This window comes from Microplitis mediator, chromosome 10, assembly GCF_029852145.1.
Source record: "Microplitis mediator isolate UGA2020A chromosome 10, iyMicMedi2.1, whole genome shotgun sequence".
NCBI classification, from domain to species: domain Eukaryota; kingdom Metazoa; phylum Arthropoda; class Insecta; order Hymenoptera; family Braconidae; genus Microplitis; species Microplitis mediator.
This window is the reverse complement of record NC_079978.1, coordinates 6,372,643-6,400,447: the sequence shown is the minus strand read 5'-3', so window position 1 is coordinate 6,400,447 and position 27,805 is coordinate 6,372,643. Positions and strand designations below refer to the sequence as shown.

The 27,805-nt window shown below is 30.6% G+C and overlaps 3 protein-coding genes and 1 long non-coding RNA gene across 7 annotated transcripts in view; 2 read left to right on the top strand and 2 right to left on the bottom strand.

Moving 5' to 3' along the window:
- Positions 1-69: 69 nt before the first annotated feature.
- LOC130676000 (GA-binding protein subunit beta-2-like) lies at positions 70-5,156 on the bottom strand. Of its 2 annotated transcripts, XM_057481946.1 has the most exons (9): positions 5,138-5,156; positions 4,950-5,043; positions 4,429-4,519; positions 4,174-4,347; positions 3,155-3,352; positions 2,478-2,820; positions 2,132-2,404; positions 967-1,226; positions 71-884 (listed from the first exon to the last, which is right to left on the bottom strand). In XM_057481946.1, exons 3-9 carry the CDS (start codon positions 4,486-4,488, stop codon positions 606-608), a joined length of 1,587 nt encoding a protein of 528 aa, XP_057337929.1. In that variant the 5' UTR covers positions 4,489-4,519; positions 4,950-5,043; positions 5,138-5,156; the 3' UTR covers positions 71-605. The 2 variants fall into 2 exon arrangements, with proteins under 2 accessions (XP_057337930.1, XP_057337929.1); XM_057481947.1 differs by lacking the exon at positions 5,138-5,156 and having other exon boundaries at positions 70-884; positions 2,493-2,820; positions 4,950-5,084.
- On the top strand, positions 4,731-6,619 carry LOC130676002 (uncharacterized). The gene is made up of 4 exons (XR_008991368.1): positions 4,731-4,923; positions 4,998-5,320; positions 5,622-5,665; positions 6,491-6,619. It is a non-coding gene; the product is annotated as an uncharacterized LOC130676002 (long non-coding RNA).
- Positions 6,620-6,672: 53 nt separating this feature from the next.
- On the bottom strand, positions 6,673-9,512 carry LOC130676001 (dynein regulatory complex protein 9-like). The gene is made up of 7 exons (XM_057481948.1): positions 9,268-9,512; positions 9,162-9,209; positions 8,412-8,652; positions 8,065-8,271; positions 7,773-7,904; positions 6,998-7,204; positions 6,673-6,798 (listed from the first exon to the last, which is right to left on the bottom strand). Exons 1-6 carry the CDS (start codon positions 9,426-9,428, stop codon positions 7,004-7,006), a joined length of 990 nt encoding a protein of 329 aa, XP_057337931.1. The 5' UTR covers positions 9,429-9,512; the 3' UTR covers positions 6,673-6,798; positions 6,998-7,003.
- A 3,989-nt stretch (positions 9,513-13,501) lies between these two features.
- The window catches only part of LOC130675794 (acetylcholine receptor subunit alpha-like), a 61,520-nt gene continuing 47,216 nt past the window's right edge, over positions 13,502-27,805 (top strand). For 2 of the 3 annotated variants that reach the window (XM_057481653.1, XM_057481652.1), the window contains exons 1-2: positions 13,502-14,209; positions 21,858-21,896. The gene's annotated coding sequence lies outside the window, so the exon portion shown is untranslated. Of the gene's footprint in view, positions 14,210-20,014; positions 20,167-21,857; positions 21,897-27,805 lie in introns of those variants that run through there. The other variant, XM_057481654.1, reaches the window with a different exon arrangement.

Sequence of the window (27,805 nt, the reverse complement as noted above, 5' to 3'; positions counted from 1 at the left end):
TAGAAAAATATTTTATAAATGCTTTTTTTTAATTATTAACAATATTTATAATTAGTATTAGTAGTTAATTGTAATTAATATTATCAACGAAAGCTGATTTTTAAATCTTGGTTTATACAAAGTTAAAATGTTGATATTTAGATATTTAATTTAAGCATATTATTATTATTTTAATTAAAATATAAATATTTAAGCTGTATAAAAATTTTTTTAATGACAGACGGATATTTATGATTGTAATTATAATTGTAATAAGTATTAATTTTTAAGTAAAAAATAATTATTGGCACTCTGTACATGCGAAGCTGTGATTAAATTTAATTCAGTAGCAGGCGCATTATTTAAACATTAAATTTATAAATTTATTTTCACGCACCTTATGATGATTCGTAATCATCGATCACTTAATTATCCTAATTATTATATTTACATCAATAGATTAAACAAATATTGGGACAACAAAATTTTATAATTTCCTCAGCACTCTTTCTCTTAATTCGGTAATTTAAAAAACTCTCATTGTCATATTAAAATATATCTTTTTACCCTAAGTATCAATGATAGTAATTATTATAATCGATAATAATTAACACTTAACAATAAAATCACTTTGCTGAATTGGCGGCCATAATATCCTGGAGTTGTTGCTGTAGAATTTTCGCCTCCTCAGCTTTAAGTTCAAATTGCTTTTGATATTCGGCGGCTTGTCTCCGAGTTTCAATTAATTTTTTGTTTAACGTCGCAACGTCTGTCAATAATTCTATGCCATTATCGTTAGGATTAACGGCTTCTGTTATTTCCTCGACATCATCATCTAGCTGAAGGACAACTGGATTTACTGGCTCTTCTATTTCTTTTATTTTGCCCACGGGTATTGGATTTTTCTATTAAATAATTTAAAATAAATTATCAGTAAAATATATAGTTATAAATTTAGTTATTCGATAAATATAATATCTTAGTTACCTTGTTATACATTTTAGATAATGAATTTCTATCAGTTTTTACTGGTAGATTATTAGTAACAGGCGTCAGATAAATTTTACCGGGTTTATTATCACTACTTCTTTTTAAAATATTCGGCCCTCTGGATGTCAATGAAGATGTCAATTGATCAGCTCTTATCGCTATCACTTTACGTGGAGAATTTTTTTTTGAATTAACGTGTATCCTCTTGAGACCCAGAGATTGTGTTCTTGTTAAATTCAAAGCTAATTTACCGGCTTCTGTAAATTTAAAAAATTTTTTTTATTAATTTTATTAAACATGATAATTAAAATTACGCTGATTCATATCCACTTCAACAGTAATTGGTAAAATTTAATTACAGTTACAAGAATAGAATGTTTGTTCCGATTATTATTAAATATTTCGTTAGTTTCCCAACTTTTTTAAGTAAATAAATTGCAGTAAAATCGTCATATCAATTTTATAATTCGAATTTTGTAGGGTAAAATTTATTTATCAAATTTCATTTAAAACTCCCAATTGATATCAACTGTAAGTAATTTTTTTTAAATCAATATTTCAGCGAAATTACGACTACGTTATCCTTTTTTCAATTAATACTTGAATCTTTTTTGAATTAATTGATCAAATTTTGATACACTTACAACTGATGAAAGTCATTGAAAATTTAAAAAAAATGGGGAACACTGTCTGAGAATGGCCTTAAGAAAAAATTTTTTACAGGTGGTAAAATTTAATTTTATAATTTTCTTGTCTTTCAGTACTTGGAAAACTAAAGAAACGTTTTATAATAATTAGAATAAACATTACACTGTAAAAAATGAGCAGAGTGATAGTGGAGTAAATCCGGAGTGAATGTGAAGCGGATGATTGTTTACTTATTTCATCCCCTCGGAGTAGTGCTCACTCCGAAGGGGAGTTTATTTTAATATTAAAACTCCGAATCAAAATAAAATCCGCGTCACTCTGAAATCATTGGGCTAAAAAAAAACTCCCTGTTTACTCCGTACGGAGTGATTTTTTTTAAACTCCAGAACTCCGATTGAATTCAAATTCAGATAAAATCTGTAATCACTCCGAATTTTTTAGTGTAAATAATAACCATTTATATCTTTGTAACTGTGATTAAATTTATTATTAATGATTAAAAATCATTATTTACCCGTCAGTACAACGGTCCGGCCGCTCTCCATAGCATTTTCCACAATACTCGAGTCGTTATCAACGGGTATCATTGTTATACCATGAGTTTGAAGCCACTGCAATGGCTGCTCAATGTTGCCAAAGGCATTTAAATCTTTGTGCTTTTTAAAAGTACTATTTTCAATACTATTTATACGCTCTTCTATTTCAGCTTCTCTGTCTTCCTCTTCATCACTCGCGGGAGTAACGTGGATTTGTTGGAAGACCATTTTTTGTTTCTTGGGTGACTGAACTGTAAATTGTTATTTAAAAATGAATAATTATAGTTTATCATAATTTATAAATTCAGTAAATAATTTAATTGCCTGAAGGAATTTTACGTGATTGTGAATTAAATTGTTGATGAATGTCATACTGCTGCTGCTGCTGTTCATTATTCCCTTGCTCTTTTCCTTCCATTTTGACGAGACTGTGAGTAGCTTGCTCAGTTTCCGGATTAACAGGACTCGGATGAGGCTGTACGTTGATAAAGTCACGTTTTTGTTGAAGCAAACTTACAAAATCGATTCTACCGCGTTCGTATGCAAGACTAACTGGAGTTTTTTGAAATTTACTCAGAGCATTTGGATCTGCTCCATTTTCTAAAAGTAATTGGATTACATCCTGGTGTCCTTGTTCTACCGCCCAGTGCAGTGGTGTCATTTTTAACTGATTCAATTATAAAATAAATTATTTACTTGCTTATAATTAAAAATCCAATCAAAATTAACTATTTATTTTATAACCAAGACGAAGACTTGAATACTTTGATACCAAGACAGATCCTTTATTACCGAAGCCCTGGTGGCATAAAATGTCTTTATGTTGCCTGGTTCAAGTACAAACTATCCAATAATTAATTAATTATCGACATAATCACAAAGCTGATGGTGGCTTTACTGAATAAAATAACTTTCCGACCGCCAAAGCTTCAGTATCAAAGTACCCAAGCCCGTTAATTTAATTTGCTGTAAATAATAAATAATTAAGCGCCAAGAATTACCATATCTCTGCAATTGACATCAGCACCATAATTGATCAGTAATTGAACCATTTCGTGATGACCCTCATACGCAGCCATGTGCAAAGGTGTCCTGTCAACTTTAGTTCTGGCGTCTCGAGAAATTCCAGCTTTCAATAAAACTTCAGCCGTTTCTAAACGATTACTCTGGGCAGCTAAGTGCAGTGCACTTGTTCCCAGCTAAAATTTCCATAGAAAATCAATAAATGAATTACATATTCCAAGATGTCTTTAAGGTAAAAGTACTAGTACTTTATTAGGGAACTAGTACTCGATCACCATGAATTGTATGTTTACATATACTAAATTTGACTAAATATAGATATACAAATACATGAGTATCGGGTACTAAGTCTCTAATCAACAGGGTACGGAAGTTTGTACTCAACAATAAGAATAAACGAAAAGAATTCGACAGCAAGACAATTAGCAAGACGATAGTGAGAGAACAATTTATTTGAGCCAAATGAATAGATTCATTTGACTGAACAAAATCATTTATTTTATTCAAATATATATTTGTTTGTAGCTAACAAATGGCGCTACAGTGCCACCATTCAAATACAGATTTATTAACTATAAACAAATCGTTAATTCATTCAAATGAACCATATATTTTTCTCAAATAAGTATTGATTAGGTCCATTCAAATATGGGATTTATTTGCCTGAAACAAATTTTATTTGGCTCAAATAAATTGTTCTCTCAGTGGATCGGCAAGAAAATTAGCAAGACCATCAGTAAGACAATTGTCTTGCTGATTGTCTTATTGACATTTTTTTCTCACAGCCTCAATTTCGACGTTCTTCTATGACATTCGATGTTTGAATATATCTTTTAATTTAATTCACGTGAATTTCCTCTTGGTCATTTTGATACAGGGAAATTTCTGCGAATTCTTTTCTTTTATTCTTATTGTTGAGCACAAACTTCCATACCCTGCAGTGATCAGGTACTAGGACTTTCATCTTATTATTAATAAAAAAACAAATAATATTTACAGTGTCTGTCGTAAATGGAGCACCACGTCGCATAAGACATCGTATCGTCTCAGTGTTACCAGCAGCAGCATGGCTCAGTAAAAGTTGTCCTAATTGTACTATGGAAGATGCATCTTGAGACTGAGTTTGTCTTGCCACCAATTTCTGTGAATTGTCACAGTAAAGAAACTCCACCTGTTTTATTTTAATGAACTCAATAATTAATAAACTGACTTCCAAGTCCATGCAAAAATTAAATAGCAACAAAATACTTACTGGAATAAACGTCCCACCATCAAATGGCTCAATATCATCAGCACAAATAGCCTCTTGCATGATTCTTCATAAATTCATTCAAAATAATAAACTATAAAAAAAAACCACTTGTTTTATTTATTTATTTACTTTTTTCTTAGATTTAAATTTATGAAAGAACTTAATAAAATATTTGTCAGGTGTCATTGTAAAACAAAAATAGAACAGAGCTTCTGATAATTTATGATCGACTGTCATCATTTGAATACTTGTGATATTTATTTGTTAATTAATAATTATTATAGATATCGATTGTTATAAAAAATAGTTTGAATATTAACAATAATTATTTGTTATTTATTCGAAAATATGATTTGTACAGGATGTTTTTATTTAGCCATCTCTGAGAATACTGACGAGAGATGAACTTCCTGTTCCTGTTCGATTATAAACGGAAGTCCCTTGCCATAGGCTCGGACATTTGTTGTCAAACACACGACACAATATTTTATTAACGTACGTTATTAATGTGTAGTACTTACATTATTGTCATTAATTATAAATAATAACTGGTGATTATTTTTTTTTAGTGAATGATGAGATGTTGGTTAGATGAATTTACTTGGTGGTGACAACCTGCAATGATTTTATGTTCGTGATCAAGTATTCGATAAAATGGCGGCGCGTTCGCGCCAACAGACGCTAAGTTTCCGATTTATTTGAAATTTACTTTTTATACGGGAATTTTTTTTTTGTTATTATTTTTTTCTGGCGATTTAATGTTTAGTTTTTTTACTATTGTTGATTTTTTTTTTTAAATTATTATTTTGTCGGATTTTTCCTGGATGTGCTGTAGAAAATACGACCAGGGCGACGTGAGTGAGTTTGCGCGGTACTAATTTAATAGGTTGAGGTAATTTTAAATTTATGTACCGGTCGGTTTGATAAATATATCTAGTATTGATAAATTATAATTTATAGTTGTGTTAATTTTTTTTAACTTTTAAATATTATAATTTCAAGTTTTTTTCCATTAGAAATACATGAGTGCAAATATAGCAGAGATACGACAGTTTTTTTATTACATGTAAAAAAATTGAATAATTAAAAAAATGCATGTACTGAATTTTTTTCTAATTTTCTAAACATGCATTTTTTTATTTTTATTTTATAAACATTTTAATTTATTATTTCAAAGTTTTATAAATTTTCAGATGCCCGCTAACTTTACTATCATTAGAAATACGGCGGGAAAAATGTAAGAAATTATAAGTTTTTTTTAAGAATGCTTGTAAAAATATTTACTGCAAATTAAATGTAAAAAATAAATTTTTATATGTATCTGAAGATGGGAACGTTTTTCGCGGAACGAAAATAAGAAAAAAGAAATGAAAAGTAAAAAATTTACTGGATCTAGATTTCGGAAATGTTTCACACGTCATCCGAAAATGACAGGCCACCTCCAACTACCCCTTAAGTCGCCTTTAGACACAAATTTCATGAATTATTTTCATTTTCGTTGGGTGAAAAACGTTCCAATCTTCAGGTACATATTTTTATCGGGATTTTAGGGCCAGTTTTTTAAACCGGGTTTAAATTAATATTGCTAGTAATCTACCTATACATTAATAATATATACCAGCAATAATAAAATATGAGTGTGAATGCAGCAAACATCAGACAATTTATAAATTTTAAATAAATAAATTAATTAATTAAAAAAATGCGCGCGCTTATTTTTCAATTATCTAAATACGAATTTCTTTATTTTTTTTCTCATATTTATATATTTATTCAAAAATTAAAAAAATTGTTTATTGTCAGTTACATTTACACTCATAATTATTTAAACCCGGTTTGAAAAACTGACTCTTCACGTTTAATTTTTTAATTGATTATTATTTATAATTAAAATATCCAGGGGCTTTATTAAAAATTTTAATAAACAAAAAAAAAAAATTACTGAAAATTAATTTTATTCATTGCAATGAATAATTTTTTTTTTATCATCAAAAAATTTTATGAATGAAGAGCTAAAAATAAAATTAAAATTGTATGTAGTAGAAAATATTTTCATTTACAGATAATGTGAAACGTTTAATCTATATATACAATACAAATGTATGTATATATCCATTGATATAGAGAGTGGAGATCCAGATAGTTCGATTCAGTCTGCAGTAGTTTGTTGCATACAGGAAATTGCAATGCCTCTCCCTTATATCCCGGTGTTAGTATTTCTACCACTCTTGTTCAAACCAGAATCACCCTGGTGGTGATTTACACCCACTACTGTACTACATAATACTATCGTGTGTGTTTTTCCCTCTTCATTTGACCCAGAATCGCCAGATTCGAGCTGGCTGAAGGGCTCGGCTCTCCGTTACTCAGCTATCGATAAAAAAAACCAACTCAAATAAAAAACCATTAAACTTAAACAAACATTAATCGATTATTTTTACAGCTATCCAACTATTTCTAATAACTCAAACATCGGCCATAAACAATCAACCCTTGGCATAATTATTTAATATATTTAAAAACAACTTATTATAATTTCTACTAAACTTACGGTGCACTCAGTACCTACTTAACTTTATTTTTTACTTTTAGTAGGTCGTTTTTTTTTCTTTTCATCCAACCGATACGGTCCCAACTTTCGTCGTACCATAACTCCGCGCCACCAGGATTGGATCTTAATCGAACAATTTATCCTGTAATCTTCATGTTCTTTTTGCACTCGCGCAGCTTCTTTTTCAGCGAGATATGCATCGATAAACTCTTGTCTACTTTTAAACTAAAAAGTTTAAAAAAAAAAATATATTAAGTAAATTAGTCTCTCCTAAACTTATTAGTCTTTTCAACTCTTAACTAATAATTATCCCATTTCCCAAAAAAAAAAAAAAAATAATAGTAATAACAATAACAGTATTAATTTTCTCTTCCGACAATTTGAAAAGCGTAATTTTAAAAAACAGTACTTTGCACAAGCTCGTACGGACTGAGTGAAAGGAATTAATGACATGCAATATTCCAGCAGCATTTTTATTCCTTTTTTTTTATTATTATTTTGATTTCATGAATTTTGCATGAGCCAGCTACCGATTAGAATACCCAAGCTCTGGCTTATCCCCCGAAGTGGGCATTTAATCGATTTCTACGTGTGATTTCCGGATGTGCAGGACAGCCAGAAGTAGCAGTGGCTGATCCAAAGCCAGCCAGCCAGCCAACGTTCAAGAGGAATCGAAATCTGAACCTACATACGTTCGTACGAGCTTGAGCTGCGGGAGGTACCGGTCATATCCTTCCTGTACTAGTGTTCTAGTGGGCTTGTAATCTCAGTCGTCTGTCAAAAACATTCGTACCTTATCTTCAAGAATCTCCAATGTATTTAGTTTCACTTCTATGTCGCTGCGCAAATTATTATTTTTCGTTTCGTACATTTTTATCTCTTCGTTGTATTTTTCCTGCCAGTGTTCTGTAGCATTTTCATTAAACTAAAAAAAAAAAAAAAATTCATTAAATTATTTAATTACTACGTAATAAAAGTACTTAGTGTTTAAAAATAATTTATTTTTAAAAGGCAAAATTAAAAAAAGGCATAATAATAAGCTAGTTTTTTATGTTAACTGCATAATAAGTGTTGTAAAAGCTTACAAGAATGTTTTGTTTGAGAAAAGCCTCGATCTCCCTTGCAACTCGACGCTCGTTTTTTCCCCGGATTAACCAATCCTGTAGAGAAGTGTTAAGACCCTTGAGAATGATACTACATCGTAGAGAGCTTTGCTCACACTGCGCTTTTTCCCAACCACTCGCGTACTGCGTCTCCATTTCCTGTTTCAACTCAAGTTTCTGCTTCTCCATCTGCGTTTTGTGACGGAATTAAAGTTAAGTTTAAAAAATATTAACTGCTGTAATAGTTTACGCAAAATGAAAATTTTTTTTTTTTTTAAATTATATTTTCTTTGGGTTTTCATTTCTCGGCGATACATAAACGTGGATACCCTCAAAGTAATAAGTTCGGCTTTCAAGGCTTCCATTTCACGGTTCCGCGCGATCGTAAACTCTTTAAGAGTTTTTCGGAAGCTCTTGACAGCCTCTTGCACCTTTTCGTAATCAACGAGAATATCCCTTTCATTATTTTCCCTCGAGGTATTATTTTCGATCAGTTTAATCAGAGTACTATAAGACCCTGACGCTTCTACTTCTTCCTTCAGTTCCTCCAACAATTCTCTCACGTACAAACTTAACAAAATAAAAAATATATATATAAATAAACTTTACCCTCTTGTATAAAGAAGAGAAGATTTTTTTGGCGCAAGAAATATTTTGAATTACGAATTGGAGACAAAAATTTTCATGATCCTGAAGTCAGTAGACAATTAACAATTTTCGGATTTTTTTTTAGAATCAATTACAAAAAAAAAAAAAAACTAAAAATATGCACATGTAGAAAATTAAAAAAACTATAGATGCAATTTTTTAAAATATTTTTTTTTTATAATTTGTCGCTTTGAAAAAAGTTGAAAAATTATAAGACATCGGCAATCTTCGGTATCATACATTTTCTTATGACTAGAAAAAATTTCTTAGCGTAAAAAATTTTTTTTCCTGTCCCGAAAAATTTTTTTTTACTCTAAGAAAATTTTTGATTTCAATTTATAGTTCAAAAAATTTCTTGGGCTGAGAAATCCTTTTTTTTTTAGAAAAATAAATAAGTTGATCCCATACCCAAATATTTATTTAAAATTTACCTGTCCTCCTGTAATTTGCTCAGAATTTCCAATCGATCCAATTGCTTGCTGCAATTAAAATAATAATAATTACACAGGCTACTTATTTCTGTAATCATTAATTTACCTGGTATTATTCCTGCTGTCACTGTTGTTATCATTTAAAACATGAACATTAAAATTAACCAAAGTGTTCTGATAAATAGCTAGAGCATCGATGCAAGACTCGAGAGCCTGAAAAAAAAGTTTACTCTCCGGAGGATATAATCGGTAGTTACCTGGCTCCATTTAAAAACTCTTTTAATTCTTTTTCCTCCGAGAAAAAAAAGTTTTATATCAGTATAAGAACTTTAGTTGCGATGGTGAGCGAAGAATGAGCCAGTGGAAATTTGTTTGATCGTTGGCGCGGTAACCTTGGCAACGTTTAAATTATTTTTTACCCTATCTCAATAATTAAATTTTAAATTAATATCAATTCTAAAATAACAGATAAACTTTACACAAGTAATACACAATTATATTTGTAGATGAAGAAGCTATTTTCCATCTCGTTGTTATTCACTTCGACGAGTTATCTCATCAAGCATCGTTCGATTTACAATCTCAATAATGAGAACAGTTTGTTGTAATTTTCTTTTTTTTTTTTACGATACTTCTCTACAGAAGTCTGGTTCATTCCTGATCAATGCAGTAGATCTTTTAATATCTAAATATTTTTTTATCATTTCTGACAGTTTTATATCACAACTTAAGCTATCTCGATTAATGATATTCATTTATTCCATCGATGGTTACTTAAATATTTTTATAAACTTTCCTATCTACTGAGCTCTTATCTTAATTCATTTTTCCGTTTATATATGATTATGATAATGATGATGATGATGATGATGATGATGATGATGAGGATGAGGAGGAGGATGAAAGTGAAGACGAGTAAGGAAGCAGCTCTCGTTTCACCTGATCCCTGACATATATTTTTCACAACACCCTCATCTTATCCCTGGCTCATCCATATCCTAGTCGTACTCGTTTATTGAGTCACGGAAACTTTGGTCCCTTAACTTGAACCGTCAAGTATAAGTATGGCCGCAGCTCTTAAAAGGGCTGGTTAGAAATAAAGTTTAAATAAAATTAAATAAAAAAAAGTACATCAACTTGTAAGTTTGCCAAATTAAATTTACCAAACTGTATGTAGTTTAAGAAAAAAAAAAAAAAATAGTTGAACAAATATAATTTGAGCCAAGATTATTTTCATAGAGATGTATTTAAAATGGTAACTTTATAACAATTAAATGGTATCTGGTGTCGATGGTAAAGACGGTCATTCATCTGCAAAGTTATTCCATTAGAATTCAGACTATAAAAAAAATAAAATAAAACGTAATAAAAAGATAAAAGTACATTTTAGCAGGTGTAATTGAAAAAGTTTTTTCAGAGGCTAAAGTTAAGTGAAAAGCATTTAGTGGAATAAAATTAAAAAAAAATTTAGATTCTCGGTACACGCGAAACTGCATCGATGGATTAAAATCACCTTTGACATATCTCAGGAATTCAGGTATCCAGGGTCATACATTAAATATTTAACTCTTTATCTTAACATTCTCTCATACATATCCATAACTCAATAATAATTTTTTAGCGTTTATACGTCTCATTTTTTACCACTTGTTTCTCCTCTACGCCGCGCACTAGTTCAATAATAATTATACAGCCGGATTCATTGAAATTAAATAACTAAACGAGGTCAATCTACGATTTATTTTTACCTACATATGACTGTGACGTATCTAACGAACGGAGTTTATTAAAATTAGTAAAAATCCGAGCTGGGATGGCTTAGAATACTTTTTAACTTCCCGCTAAAAAAATCTATAATTTTCGAAAAATTCGGGCAGTTATTGTTTTCACCCCGATTTTCGAAAATTGAGTTTTCATCAGGTGTCGACGTTTTGAGGTCCTAGGAAGCTATTCTGACTATTTTCAGAATGATGTCCGAGTGTCTGTATGTGTGTGTGTGTGTGGGTGTGTATGTAAACTTTTTGTAACTTTTCAACTAATGAACCAATATGGATGGTTAAGGCAGCAATCAAACGAGCTTGTTGGCCATCAACTTTCCTGTAAATTTCAGATCATTTGATCAAGTAGACTCGAAAATATTAGCGAATTACGAAAAAAAAAATTTTTTTTTTTAGTTTTTTATTGATTTCTCAAAAAAGACTTGAGCGATTGACTTCCAAATCTAATCAGCTCTAGAACTTGATAAAATGCGTCGATTGCCGCCATAGCCATCTCATTCGGTTAACTTGTTTGAGAGATATCGCGGGAGTAAGAAATGCTAAAAAACGGTTTTTTTCGAAAACAATAGCATACAAAAGTATTTGCTCCTTGAGCTCGAAAACAAAGGGAAGTTTTGGGGCTGGCCCACAGGGTCAACCGATAGACGAATTTTTTTTCACGATTTCGTAAAATTTTTACTCTCCACTTTCTTTAAACCCGTAGGTTACAGTTCTGTAAAATTGACTAAAATCACAATTGAGTTTTTTTTCACGATTTCGTAAAATTTTTGCTCTCCATTTTTTTGTACATATACATATGTAACATATGAGCCGAAAGCTTTGGATCGGTTACACAAACGGGCAATTTGGTCTCAGTAATCCTCGGAGGGTCAAAAACTTGAACTCGACTTTTCTTCGGGTCTTTTTATTTTCTTTTCTGCCGGTCTATAAAGAGTTAGATGAGTTCATAATAAACCCACGTGTGAAACTATCAGTAGTGTGTAATTTTATCATGAATTCTAGTCATGTACGGACGATCGTTTACCGGGCATGTCGCTGGGATAAATTACGAGCGCGATTCTTTGACATTAGTAACCGGTAAATTTAACAGCAACTAAAACCGAGAAACGATCCTCCAGACTGTTACCAATAAAAGACACGAATGTGTGCGCTCATACTGGCCAAATAAATCTTGCTCTGCTGTTAATTATTGATTTATGTTCTGCAGACATCATCTGAGTAGTCGATTATATTTTTGTTGATACCACTTTCGTCTTTACTGAAATTCAAATCTTTGGTTTTATTAAAATATTCATTGGACGCAAACTTGCATGCAGCAGAGTGTTATTTTTTTTTATTCCGTCCGGGTGATTTGCAATTTCCGCGGATCTCATGATGAAAGCCTGCTGTAATACAGTCTGAGAGAGTGTGGGAAAATAAAACATCCTGAGTAGCTTATATTGAAGGTCTAAGACTTACAGAGCACAGAGAGAACAAACCCTCACATTGCATTGATGTTTAATGTACGACGATGGCTTTCTTGTGGAAATAGAATTCACACTGAGTTATATATATATATATATATATATATATATATATATATATATATATATATATGTGTATTACATAGTGCATTTTCTCATATATATTAATATACATAATAAATCTTATTCAATGTGTTCAATGTTACGTAGCAAGTAATCTTCAGAAAATTGATATATAATCTACAGGAGCTTCATATTTTATTTATTATTATTTAAATTAACTTTTGATATTTACTTTTTTATTGTCACTGAATTATAATATTTATTAATATTCATTCTATTCCACTTTTCAGTTATTTTTATTATGCGCCCCAAATCTTGGTATTTAATTTCTTTTTTTTTTTTCATCAAAAAAAATAATTCGACAGCTTAATTATTTCTGCGACACTTGACTGATATTTCAATAATACTTTCAAAATTTTAAATCAATTTTTACAAAAATATAAAAATTTCTGGTGATTAATGCAAAAAATTCTGTTCATGGCGCCCACTTTTTAAAAAAAGGTGTTTTCGTAAAAATGCATGACTGAAATTAAAAAAAATCCAAGTCTACGGTTTGTTTAAGTAATTTTGGCTCCGCGATTGAAATCCCACTGGTTAATAAAACATGAATTCATTAATTAAAACCAATCAATTTGTTTTCGAAAGCGTGGGCGCCAGCGAAAATCGAGTTTTGCTCGAAAAAAAATTTACCCTCTTAAAAAATTAAGTTATTAATGTCGGAGCTCAACTAGAGCGATAAGTAATTAATACAAAAAAAAATATTGTTTACAAGCAAGCAACGAGTGAGCAGTGTAATATAAAAGACACATTCACTGAATTGTAGTAGTGTAGCATTAAAAGGAACCGCGCATATAAAGTTTGTTAATATATATGTATATGAAGTATGAGTATGTGGTATAGATATATTAATGGTAATGGACCAAGTGCATACAGAGTTTGCGTGCTCGACACGTGACTCCAGCGGCGGCGCGTTATCAGCGACCACCCTTTTTACAGGAGTATAACGCGAGGGCGTCGGCGGTGGCGCAAAAGCTGCCTACCCTCCTGTTATTAACGGAGTCTAGCAGTTGATTCGAGTCGAGTTGCGTCGAGTTGAGTATACGCTCGAGTTTAGTTTGGGTTTCACTTGGTGCTGGTGATTGTTCGACGTTGGTCGGACTCTCGTCTTGACAGCCCTTGTCATTGTCATTATCACTGTCATTGACGCTGTCATTGACGCCGTCAGTTGACTGAATTTTGTTTATTCGTGTGTTACAGAAAATTTGTGCTCACGGGGTTACCGGGTCACGTTAACTACTGGCCTATTTGGCTTTCGTACCATAATACAAAATAGTAGTAAAAAAATAAAAAGTAAAATCGCCCATGCGGGATTTTATTTATATTTTTATTATGGGCTGTATTTATGGAAATATACGTGATTGCTTAGGGGTTTTCATTCATGAGAAGCCCTGGTAGTTTGTCAGTTTGTTCGAATGAACATTAATGTAATTTCAGTCCTGGATAATGTCAGTCGTTCCTTATTAGACTCAACGTCTTGTCGCGTGTGACGATTATTGTTATTATAATAATAACTTATTGGCTTTAAATATTTTATATTTTAAATCCTAATGTCGCCACGCCTTTGGGACAACTGTCATCGCCTTTCTGTTGGGATTTAAGGTTAACCGCCACCTACACCCACGCACTGGCGGTCTACATACTCAATTTATTTACTTCCATACATCACTACCACAAGTACAAAACGGTACGTATTTTTATTTATTTTTTATACCAATATTTCGGTGGAAAAATTTTTGTTTACAAACATGATTACGTTATTTTGTAATCCGATTTAAATAATTTGTTAATTAAATATTTTATTTTGAGATTTAGTTAAATACAAACGTAATCAATTCAATTTAATTTACAACTTTTTTTTTTTAAGTTTCAAAGAAAAAATTTGTATGGAAAAATTAAAAGGGAAAATTATAAATCTCAGTCGCGTTCTAGATGATACCAAAAATAAATCAGACGCGACTGAGGATTGTGACACAGTCACGTACAAAGTTTAACCTCGGAGTCACGTTAACTTGCTTTTGAGGTACATAACAGTTTACTATTAACATTTAATTTTCTTTTATCATTATTGTTATAAGTATTATGACTATTTCCCAAGCGTACTCCGAAGCGAAATGAAAAATTGTTTTCCATTAAATTCATATTTTTCAACCACCGAGACAAGAATAATTTCATTTTAATATTTGTACAACTGCTCTCTTACTCACGTCACTTAAATACATTAGAAAAAAAATGATCACAAGAAAAATTATCCACAAACTTTCGCAATATTTTACTTAAGTAAATATTCGTTTAGACAAAAACTAAAAACGTGTATACGCTCAGCTCGATTAGCTTTTTTGCTCAATTTTTCTTTCGGCGTTCGTTCCATTTATTTTTTCTTTATATTCCTGTAAAAAGTACATGCATACCTACATATATATACTCACAAACGGTACAAACCGCCGCTTGTTCAGCAACTTTAAATGTATTTGAAAGAGCACTGCTTGAACTTTATCAATTTACGTGGGTACGCGGTTGTTCTATAATCAAATCTCACTAGGTTAACCACCGTGAATTTTATGAAATATTTTACCATACTTTTATTATTCTTTCCTTTCATCCTCCCTTTTTTACCCACTTCGCATGTACATATCTATTTGCCCTAGAATTTTTTGCCCCCATAATTTATAATTAAACACTTGATAAATTTAATCAACACTTGTCAGACAGAGGACAAATGTACAGCTGAAAATTAACGCTCGTTATTTTTTACCCCAACATTTTTACATAACAGATTTTTAAAAAAATTATTTCCAGCGGGATATCGAAAAAATTTAACCTCCATTATTACCACGAGTGATTATGACGTGTAATTAAACTAAAGAATTACCACCAAAATACAAGGGAGTAAAATGAAATTATACTTGCAGCAGTTGATGAAAGGGTAACAAGTACACGTAAAACATTATCCTCATCTCACAATAACAAACAAAACAATATACAATAACACAACATGTATATAATATATACAGCAGTGGGTAGGAGGTATATAAGTTAGAACTCGCCGTAGTTGGTTGGGGCTGATGCTAATTGTTTTGATGCGGCTTAGCTGGATATTCTCACTACAGTACACGTATCTTGAGGCCGTCAATCTAACGATCTACTCATCCATTCCAAGAGCGTCCCAGTTGGATAAGTGTGCTGTGCTTTCATACATAACCCTCTCTCTCTCTCTCTCTCTCTTCCTCTATAGTGTTCTACTATCAGTCTATATACATATATATAATGGGAGATGCGAGTGTGGGCAGGGTAGGCGATGAGATAAAGAGGGTAAAAGGCACACTTTGGGTCTAACGTTCGTCGTAGAATAGAAATTCGTAAGGCTATCGCTTAGTACATTGGGAATTTATGTATGTATGTATGTATGTATGTATGGATGTGCTCCGAGTTCGTATCAAATATCAACTGAGATATGTGAGGATTTCGTGAGATAAATGTCATACAAGTGTTTTCCTGTTTCTGACGTGGCTTATCCTCGTGTCTGACCATTACCCTGCTTACTCTACTTGAATTCCATTCTGTGTTTGGTTTCTGACAACGTTATAAATTTTTTAATCAACTGACAACTGTCTGATTAGTTTTATTAGTATCATTTGTTTCAAAGCTGTGTAATTAATTTTTAAACTGCAGCTTTTGATAAAAATATTTTTTCAACCTAATAATTTTTTTTCCAGCTACTGTGAAAGTTTTCAAAATTAGGGTTGGAAAAATGTTTTTACTCTATAAAATAATTGTCAGTTTTTTTTTTAGTTGATTAAAATTAATATGTGTGTTAAAAAATTTATGAAACGACTTGTATAAGACGAAATGACCACAGTATCATATTTTATGGGTATCTTTAAACTTCCTTCTCTTTCCCTTTTATTTTCCAGCAGTATATCCTATTTATCCGACTAGTGGGATAAGACGGGCCAACTTCCAGGTGAAGTTTGCACGTCGATAAAAGAACGGCGAGTCCCGCGTGCTGAGAAATGGACGCGGGCTCAATGTATCCGGCACACCGATCCCCTCGACTCTTTTATCTTTTTACTTTTATCTATCTCTTTTCTATCCACTTTTTCTTTTTCCTCTCCGTCTTCCGACTAGTGTGAGGGACAACTTTTATATTTCATAAAACTTGTCCGTTCTATCATTCTTAAAATATTAAAAATTTATCTCTACTCATGTTTCTATAAAATTCTTTTCTCTGAGTTTGAGCCAAAATGAAAAATAAAAAAAAGTAAAATAAAATGATTTATTAAGTATGCCAGTATTTTTTTTTATATTTTAATTTATTGTGTGTATTTTATTACTGGAAAGGGTGTAGTCAACAAAAATTGTGTTGAGCGAGAGGCGAAAGAGTGAGAGCAAGTGAGAGAATGGAAGAATGAGTAAAAGAGTTCCAGTGACACCAATTTGGTGACAGCATCTGGTAATATAGAGGGTCAGATAGTAAACGGAGAGAGTGAGAAGTTACGGTGGGTCACTTGGGCAAGTTATGTACGTGAGAGAGGTAAAAGAGAGGAAGAAGAGGAAGAGGTTAAATAGAGAAAGAAAGAACACAAGAGTAAAGAGCTTGCGAAAACTTAGCAAATGGGTCGCTCGGCCAAGGGAAGTCCCCGGATTCACATTCTCATACTACCTATTATTTTTTACGTACATTAGTCTACTTGTTCCTACTACACTTTGCTGTTAAACTCAATGAATTATGGTAATTTTACTATTGTAGTAACTGTCAACTTTTTTGTTTTTTTATTTATTTCATTATTTGCAGACACGTGCATCAGTTATCAAACTTTTTATGATACTAAAGTTAGCAGACGTCTGACAGTTTTTGAATTTTTTTAAAAACGATTAACTGTAAAAAAAAAATATTTTGAAAAATTGCACCTATAGTTTATTAAATTTTCTACATGTGTATATTTTTAGTTTTTTTTTTTTTTTTCGTAATTTATATGTCTGCTAACTTCAGGATCGTAATTTTTTTTCTTTGAGAAAAATTTTTAGTAAAAGAATGGGGCAAAATAGGTCCTCAAATAATTATTTTATGATAATATAAATGTTAAAAAAATTCAAAATAAATTACAAAGTAAAGCTCAAGAAAGAAAATTTTCAATCAAAAAAAGTCAGATGAAAAAATAATTAAAAAGGTAAAAATTTTAGGGGCCCATTATGCGCCCTCGTGTGATAAAAAAAATATTTAAAGGGACCCGTTTTGTCTTGTCTTATCCCAAGTGGAAGTGAAAAAGATTAAATTTGAATGTATTAATAAAATTAGTATAAAAAAATAATAAAAGTGTATTTTTGGTAACGAGATAGAACAAAATATAATTTAATTAATGTTACTAATTATAAAATATTATAAAAACACAAATATATATGTAAGTATGATATTTAGCTGTATAACGTGACTATAAAAAAGATTTCTCAACTGCTTTTATCTTTCATGAATATTTAAATTGTGTCGTCCGCAATGTAGGTAAATTACATCACAGGTGTTACAGCCAAATCCCTGAGGTTAAAAAAAAACTACTACACTACTAAAAATTTTTATAGAGTGTAAATTGAACAAACTAGAAAATAAAACGACCTAATAAATTCCTTGTATAAAAAAAAAAAAAAAAAAAAAACTACACAGAAAAAAAATTCGACGAAAAATTCCAATATTACTATCGTAATCCTGGACTATACTTTTATTATCTGTAACATTCAAATATATGATACGAAAATTTACAGTTTTTAAAAGATTTTTTACTATTCACTATCGTAATTTCATTAAGAGTTTATTGTAATCAATTCAATAAGAAATATTACAATGTTACTATCGTAAATAGTAAAAGAATAAAAAATAAGATTTAATTATACTATTTATTCTTTTATTCTTCCTTTTAATTTACAGTGCTGCCTCTATGTTTTTACAATACAAGCTACAAAAATTACGATAGTTGGATTGTAAATTTTCTGAAATGGTATAGTATATGCCATCTGAAGCGTTTACGTATGAAAGACAAGTGTTGTCACAAACCATGATGTGATGCTTGTATGAGTGTATATATATATATATAAATACAAATGATGACATCTACTTTGTCTGTATTATTTGTGGTTCAACTATATATATTTATAAATCAGTTCATCTTTATCCACAGTGTAGTGCAGAAATAGAGGTTATTATTCATGACGTTTTTCGGACAATTGTAAATAAGAAATTTAAAATAAAAACTGTACTTTCGTCATTACAAACCTACATAGATTGTGGAATATAATAATTTGGTGGTGTAAGTATAATTATTATTATTCAATTTTTATTAAACTTAATATTCTGTGGGTATATCGTATGATCCTGAAGTTGGCAGATAATTAGTAATTTTCGGATTTTTTTTTTCACCAAAGAAATTACAAAAAAAAAAAAACTAAAAAAATACACATGTAGAAAATTTAAAAAACTATGGGTGCAATTTTTTTAAATATTTTTTTTTTAATTATTTATCGTCTAAAAAAAAATCCAAAAATTATTAGATATCTGCTAACTTCAGTATCATGTATATCGTTCGTTTTAAAATCATTTATCTGGACAAGAAGTTTATTTTTATAAACAATTTAGTAGTATTTTGTGGTCATAGGATAAATGATTCTAAATGAATGAAAATTTATTTTTTCTAATAAATTCAATTCTCCTAATTTTGTTACAGGATAATCTTCATTTGTCGACAATGAATAATTTTACCCGGCTTTGCGAGAGGTAAAACATTTCAATAACCTCAAATTATGGACATTCAACATTTCTTTATGATACTGAAGTTAGCAGACGCCTAATAATTTTTGGATTTTTTTAAAAATGATAAATTATAGAAAAAAAGTATTCGAAAAAATTGCACCTATGGTTTTTTTAATTTTCTACATGTGCGTATTTTGAATACAAATAAATGAGTTATTTATTCATAAATTTTATATATACCAAAAAAATATGTTTGAAAAAATATTAAATAAATGTTTTATTATTACTACTTCAACATGTTTTATTTTTATTTCGAGATTGTATTTTCCTTCTCAATTTAACTGTTAAAAAAAAAAAAAAAATTCCAAATGATAAATTTTTCTTTTTTATTAATTATAAGTTCTACTTTTTTAAGAAAATATATTTTACTCCATTGACTTCTAATTATTATTTTATATTTAAAGAAATTCTACATTACCGACTCATTCATTTTACGATAGTTGTATTAGAATTTATGTTAACACAACTTGTATAATTTACTCTATAGTATCTGATTTTTTCTTTCTGGTAGTAGTATAAATTATAAAATAAAAATTACGATAGTCTATTGTAAAAATTATTATTGAAAACTTATAGTCCAGCGTTACAATACTATATAATGAAAATTACGATAGTTAAATCGTAAAAAATCCGTGAATTTTTTTTCCGTGTATAAAAGTCAATTAAATCACCGTGTTATAAATATACAAACTGTTTAAAATTCCCACGGGGTTATCAAAATTTTCTTGTTGGCGTCATTAACAAAGGGAATAACAATAAAAAAAAAAATAGGATTTAAAATAAAATGAAATAGCATAAAATAAAAATGAGTTATTTTATTCATGCAGAGCTTTGAAATCGTTAAGGTGTATATTTATTTATGTATACCAAGAGTCTTGAGTAAACTCTCAGCGGAGCTTACAGTCTTGGCTTCTCTTTTTCGGTCTTTTTCTCTCAAGTCTTCAGAACGTGAACGACGAAAACAACATTTACCTTCTCGAGGTCTCAGTTTTCGTTTCATGTTCCAGGATGAGGAAGTGGTTTTTAAGCAACAAAAGATAAAAATAAAGTTAACAAAAAAAAAACTCTGAAAATTCATTTCCTTGATGCTCTAACAATAAGTCATTTAATATTTTCCATATTTAATATTTTCTTAAAACAAACTAATTTGTCTATACCGGTTTCACTTGATACAGATTTCGTCGAGTTAATTAATGTTCATTACTGTTGATACAAGAATGTCTATTGGAGTACAGGGAGCAATAGCGTACTCATATACTGGCTATTCGGTAGCCTCAATGCCAATCTCATTGTAATAATTGTTTGGCAATTAACGAGAAATGTAATTAGGATACGGCTCGATTACCCCGACGTATACCTCGATCACGCGTGTGTGGATACTCTAGAGTCGAGAGTGTAGAGAGCAGTATAGAGACCGAGGATTGAATTGGGGGCACAAGGGCATATATAATATCCTCAACCCTCCCGACACCCCAACTTTGCCAATAGCTCGACTCGCCCTTTGCTTTAGACGCCCGTTCACTCGCGGCAGGTTCACGATCCCGGTTAATGCGTTACGTTGGTATTGTACTGGGGCAGTTGTGGAAACACCCAATGTGACAACGTGTTACACGCTTTGTCAGCGAATGCACCATCGTGTCATTCTCCTGTTCACAGTGACAACCTATATCTTCATATTGTTCATACATATATTGTTCATATATACGTGATTGCTATTGGCAATTGACATTGGGGATTAAACAATCGGTAAATTGATAATACCGTACACTGATTAAAAAATAATAATTGGACAATAATTACTGTTTTTACTTACTTTCATAATTACGTTTGATAAAACATTTAAACACAAAATTTAATGTCACTGAAAATTAACATATCCAAATAATAATAATTATTTTTACGGAGTACGGCGAATAAATGAAATTTTGAATTTAAAATATGAATTTTATAAACTGTAACAAATATAACTTGTAATTAAAAAGGTTTGATTTTTTTTATTGCGATGGCGGACGTTAAAATCTGCATTTTAAATTAAATGAGTTGGACTGAATTTATAATGAAAGTTATCTATATATATGGGAAATATAAAATACAAATTACAAGTGTCTATCATCGTTAAATATTATTTTCCGTTTAAACAATAAACTTTTTGCATTATCAATCTGCAGTTGCTCCTTATTTTACTGACACGTTAATCCAACTCGGTATTTGAATTTAATTGCATCTGGAAATCTAGATGTTGATGTTGATGTTGATGTGGGTGTTGGTGTAAAGGTAGGGGTAAGTGTGGATGTAGATTCAGATCTACGTAAGCATCGTTGTACACCGGCAACATCTGCAATATACCAAGTCAGTGAAATTCGTGGCACTGACACATATGTTTGCATATTACGTCTATAGAAATTATAAGCGTCTATTTAACTTGTATACTGCTTCAAATAAAAAACAATACACGTTACTTGTACATGTATTGTAAATAAAAAATTTTTCACTCAAGTTTCTGGTAAAAAAAAATTTAATTTACTTTTGGTTCCAGGTCCTAATTGCCGGTTTGCCAGCGCAAGGGCCACGACAGGTAAATACAAGATTTAATGTATTGAGTTATTAAAAATAAATTTTTAATGTGGGGTAAGATGCACGGAAAAAAATTTACTGTGGCTGCAACAGGAAGCAGTCATGTTGCAGCAACAGGAAAAAATCCTGTTGCACGACAGGATTTTCATGTTACAGCAACAGGACAAAATCCTGTTGCAGTAACAGGATTTTTCCTGTGAAATCAATAGGATAAGGCACAAGTTTCATGAACCAATTTTTTTTTGTCAGTATAGTAAAATTTCAAAATTTGAAAAAAACTTCAAATTTTGAACGAAAATTCCAATTAAAAAAAAAATTTAACTTTCAAAATAAATTTTTAATTTTTTCCAAATTTTGAAATTTCATTATACGGACAAAAAAAATGGTGCATGAAATTTGTTCCTTATTCCATTGATTCCACAGGAAAAATCCTGTTGCTGCAGCAGGATTTTGTCCTGTTGCTGTAACATGAAAATCCTGTTGTTGCAACGGGATTTTTTCCTGTCGCTGCAACATGACTACCTCTTGTTGCAGCAACAGTAAATTTTTTTCCGTGTGGGACGTATGAAAAAAAATTTTTTTTTTAATTTTCTCGGGTAAATAAAAAAGAAGACCGAGAAGTCGCTCTGTCAATTTCGCTCTGTCGTAAAATTTTCAAGAAAAATTTCAAGTGACCCATTTTACCTCTCAAGTTTTATTGTATGAAAAGTTTTAGGGATCCATTTTCCCCTTTTTCTCTATTCACCGAAATTTACTAGCTAATAAAATTCATTCACAGACATGGGCAATAAAAAAATGAATCATAAAGTTATAAACTTCAACTGTATGCAGATTTGATACAAAGACTGACGTTGATATATAATATATATATACATTTTATTTTATATGGCTGTTATAGACACGCTGGCATACATCATGACATAATACGAGTCTTTGTATGAAATTTACTGCTAAGTTTTCGTGATAAAGTCAAAAACAGACTAATGTCGGCGAAATTGTCAAACTTGTTCTTGCTGTCAAGTTTGAGTTGGAAAACTCAGTATCGTTGCTTGGTTTATATCGATCCATAAAGGCCACTGTACTCCGCAAAATCTACTAAAGTGAAGTATTTTACAAATTATTAATATTATTTTAATTAAATAATATGTAAAAAACTAAAAGATTGGGGATAAAAAATACTGAACGATAAAATAGACGATAGCCAACGCCCCGTTTCCAATTTCGTTTGACCGATAATTTTCTACTGTCATCTTTATCCACTTTACCAGCGTTCTCTGTTCTCCCGTGCAAGAAAAAAAAGTAAATTCGGGTCACTTCGTCTCGCGCCGATTTTCACCTTAATTTTTAAAACATTCCATTTTAACGAGACATTTAATCATTAAAATTTATCCTCTTCTATTTACATACATCCAGATTCATATTTTTATAAAATATTAAATCTTAATACCGTCAATAATAAATATAACTTTATAAATAATAAATTATTTTACAAAAATATAATCCGCTCGAGATCATTAAACGACCGGTTGATTTTAATTGAGTTTATATTATGTACACATATATCTACACACATGTATACATGACAAAGGATTTTCGTACTATACTAACACAATAATATATTTAATTTATAGTCGTAATTAAACTCAATAGCCTTCACATTTTTCATTGTATCCATTGTTGTAAGTGAAATTCATGTGAGATTGTAACCTATACACGGATTTCCACTAGCTATCGATCCAAGCTCTCCCTTAAATAAAAGCAAAATTTGTTTTTATTTGATATATATTTTATTTGTATATTTTTTTAAAATTTCATTTTATTCAATATTTATTGTTTCCGATGTTGATGGAACGAGACAAGAGCCTGGGAAATAGTTTCACCGAAGGTAGTTTTCGTGCTGACGGCAATATCGTCTTATAGGAAAACAGTGGAATCTAACGAAGCCTTTCTGTGTACTGAACCAGACTACTAGACTTATAGATCTGGAGGTTAAAGTGGATACAGTATAGAGTATAGAGTGTGGAGTAGTAGCAGTAGCAGCAGTATCAGCTAGAGAGCTACTAGATATACATAACATTAAAGTAGTGTAGAATAGTAGTGTAAGGTCGTGGCTCGTAAGCGACGTCTTGGGATTCCAAGGTGACCAGAGAGTACTCTAGAACAAGAACAAGAACGCGATAAAATAGAGTGAGAGTGAGTGAGTGGGAGTAAAAATAAAAGAATGTGCATCACCAAGGCAGGCTCTGCGGCAAATTGCTTCTACTCGAATCCTCGGTACTGTCGCAATCCCCGGACGCGAGTGCTCCCACCGAATGCCATCTGTATTCAATCCAGAATCGAGTGTATGTTGGTCCTCGGGGACTAAGTTCATGTCCTGGAAACTGTCATTCCAATAAACGTTTGATACATACGTAATACCTTTATTTTGTTTATATTCATTTGCCATCGGCACTCAATAGCTTCCCCAAATATATAATACATTTTGTACCCTTTTTTAAAATCAATTTTCAGGTTTGTTTATCTCCAGCATCGTTCACTTATCAATAACTCATGTTCACTCTGACAAAACCACCAACATGTAAAAGCAATTGCGAGTAATCGTTCGATTTACTCCATTCCATGTCGCACTTTATATATAGACATATACATATATATGTATATAATATTTGATTTTAGGAAATACAGACAGATGACATGACACAAATACAACAACTCAATCAATCTCCATTTAGTAAATTCTATTTCGTCGAGATAATACATACAGATAGTTCATTTGGACTTGAAAATACTATTATACGTTTGTTATATATATATATATATATATATATATATATATATATATATATATATATATTAACAATAAAGTGGGCAATAGAGAAAACAGAGAGAACTTCCAAAAGCAATCCAAGTGGTTAGATAATTGCAATTGAGTTCAATCGTGTGTATGATCTATCGAAACAGAACTACGAAAGAGAATTGCGGTAGAGAAAGATAAAAGGGGTATAGTTTATTTTTCTACTTTTCCTTTGGTTTGTTTTTATTTTACGGACGAGAAGAGATTAAAGTAACTGCACTAAAATGTAGATGTTGGGTATGTGCACGGGAACACTAAGGAAGATTATCGTCAAAGAGTCCAGAGGTCATTAGTCCAGCGCAATCCTGCTTTTTCGTGAACGTATTGGTTGGTTTGCTTACTGGCTTACGGGCGCTTTTTACTGGTACCTAGACCAGGGACCAGTCCAATGGAAAAAACTAGACTAGTCAATCTGCTTAAGTTCTTTCTTGCCCTCCCTTTCTTACAGCAGTGATGTCCAACTTTTAGTATTTAATGTCTCCGCAAACGTACTGTCATTCTGGGCAGCAAACCACCTGAGATCTGCTCTGGAGAGCGATGAGACTGGAAAGTTGTTTTTTGTTCTGTGAAAAAAAAAATTGTCGAGTGGATTAACACATCGGAGTTATGAAAAATATATAAGCGGAATGTCGACCGATGTCACTGCGGTGACTTTGTAATGAGAGTTAGATAATATATATCTCTACGTTTATATATATGTACAAGTATAGAAGTACATTGGTATATATAATGTATAAATGTATGGAGGAAGAAGTTGGAGAAGAAAAATCTCTTGGGTAAAACGTTGACGTGCAAACATCGTACATCCTATGGTCTAGAGTCTAGAGGATCTCTTATACTCAACTATACACTTACTTTCTTCTCCAAGTACACTTTATCCAAAATGGAATTCTTACTGATAGAAGAAAAGAGAACAGATAAATATAACACGAACCAGTGAAATGTGAGAACCAAAATCGTAACAATCGATCGCGCCAAAGACTTATACTTTTCTATATCACATATGACAAAATACTTTAGTGTTGAAAGGACGTTTGTTTGAACGAGAAAATATCAAATTTTTTTTTACTTATTCTCAAACAAAAACTATATTGAAATTTACGACACTTAAAATCTCGATCGGCTTTGATTTTTTATAAATCAAAAATTTTTTATGAAGGATCATTTGATTTTTCCCGCTTATTTAAATTTTTAATTTGACTCAATAAAAAACGAAGCCAGACATTAAAATTCATCCCGCGTATAAAATATTTCGTTTAAATCTGGGTACCAGAGGTTTTTCAAAGAAAAATTTATGCTTTTCCTTATTTCTCTTTCCTTCATTCATTTATCGCATAATAAAACGTAAATTAGTTTGATGCCTACTGGGATTCAGGGTATGAAAATTTTTACACAGAACACATTAATTCCAGCGTAATTTCAGCTTTTCTTTGTATATTCATTTTTTCCAGTAGCTACGGTAAATTTACTTTCTAAAAGAATTATTAAGTTGTCTCTCTCTTTCCCACAGATGTATTTTCAAAATGAAACCAAAGCTAATTTAAAATAGATGGCTAGATTTATTTATCCTTGTTAGTTTATATTTCTCACTTCGCGCCAAAGTACACTTATATTATAAGCTGGTTGTTCTCATAAAACATGTTAGACAAAACACTAGATTTAAAATTTTGTTCCGACTATAATTTCATGTAATATGTACATAAAACAATGTTACTTTTCAATATGATGCTAGAGCATACAAACTCGCCCAAGTTGCTCTGCTCTCTGACGAGACTGAAAAAGTTTCTTTATATTTGGATGACATTGTTCGTAAACTCGATGGTTTTATGAAAATTCCATGTAAATTCTTTTTCTTCGCGGGTTTTAAATAAAAAAACGAAAAAGAAAAAATTACTTTGTAAGAACTACAGAAAAAATATAAAACTGTTAAGGCAAAATATGCGTAAAGCCGACCCGTGTTTGCCAAACACCAACTTTTTTTTCATAAGTACAAATTTTTCAGCAAATACTGTTTTTTTATTGATCATTATTTAATTGATATTTTGTGTGCATATTTTTTTTTAACCAAAGAAAATTACGATCCTGAAGTTAGCAGACAGTTACAAATTTTCGGATTTATTTTTTCAACAAATAAATTATGAAAAAAAAAAAATTAAAAATATACACATGTAGAAAATTTAATAAACTATAGGTGCAATTTTCCAAAATATTTTTTTTTTACAGTTAATCGTTTTTAAAAAAATTCAAAAATTGTCAGACGTCTGCTAACTTCAGTATCATTGAAAATTTCATGATCCAGAAGTTAGCAGACAATCAACAATTTTCGGATTTTTTTTCACCAAATCAATCGCAAAAAAAAAAAACTAAAAAAATGCACGAGTAGAAAATAAAAAAATCTACGAGTGCAATTTTTCAAAATATTTTTTTTTTTATAATTTATCATTATTTTAAATTCCAAAAATTATTTGACGTTTGCTAACTTCAGTATCATAAAATTTCATGATTCTGAAGTTAACAGACAATTAGCAATTTTCGGATTTTTTTTTAAACGTTAATTACAAGAAAAAAAAAAAAAAAAAATATGCACATGTAGAAAATTTTAAAAACTGTAAGTGCAATTTTTTGAAATATTTTTTTTTTTTTATAATTTGTCGTTTTTAAAAAAATCTAAAAATTATATGACGTCGGCTAACTTCAGTTCGTAAAATTTCCAGCCAGGGAAAAATGAAAAAAACAAACGTTTTAAACGAAATGTCAATTTATTTTTAGCTTTTGAAAAGAAAACTAAAAAAAATTTTATTTTATCTAAAACCTCATGTGTGTTATTAATATTTTTTATCTTTTTCATTTTTATATTTTATACTATACATATATATGATTGTTCTATCAGAAAAAATCGACATTGCTGTTACGGTGGAAAACAAAAAAGTAAACAAAGCTAAATAGAAAAATAAAGTAACTAAAAACGTTAAAAAAAAAATCTGTTGAAATAATTCGTTTTTCTTTCTTTTTCTGTATATTTTTTCACTCCATCTCTCGTTATCCAGCGATATCTT

Bases quoted from the DNA above. Each gene is read 5' to 3' on its own strand.
- LOC130676000 (XM_057481946.1), bottom strand. From the start codon at position 4,488: ATGCAAGAGGCTATTTGTGCTGATGATATTGAGCCATTTGATGGTGGG. The intron at 3,353-4,173 runs GTAAATATTATT...TGGAAATTTTAG, and splicing joins CTCCATTTACGACAGACACT to CTGGGAACAAGTGCACTGCA. The intron at 2,405-2,477 runs GCAATTAAATTA...AACAATTTACAG, and splicing joins ATCACGTAAAATTCCTTCAG to TTCAGTCACCCAAGAAACAA.
- LOC130676001 (XM_057481948.1), bottom strand. From the start codon at position 9,428: ATGGAGCCAGGTAACTACCGATTATATCCTCCGGAGAGTAAACTTTTT. The intron at 8,653-9,161 runs GTAAATTTTAAA...TATTTTGTTAAG, and splicing joins AGCAAATTACAGGAGGACAG to TTTGTACGTGAGAGAATTGT. The intron at 7,905-8,064 runs GTAAGCTTTTAC...TTTTTTTTTTAG, and splicing joins TTCTCAAACAAAACATTCTT to TTTAATGAAAATGCTACAGA.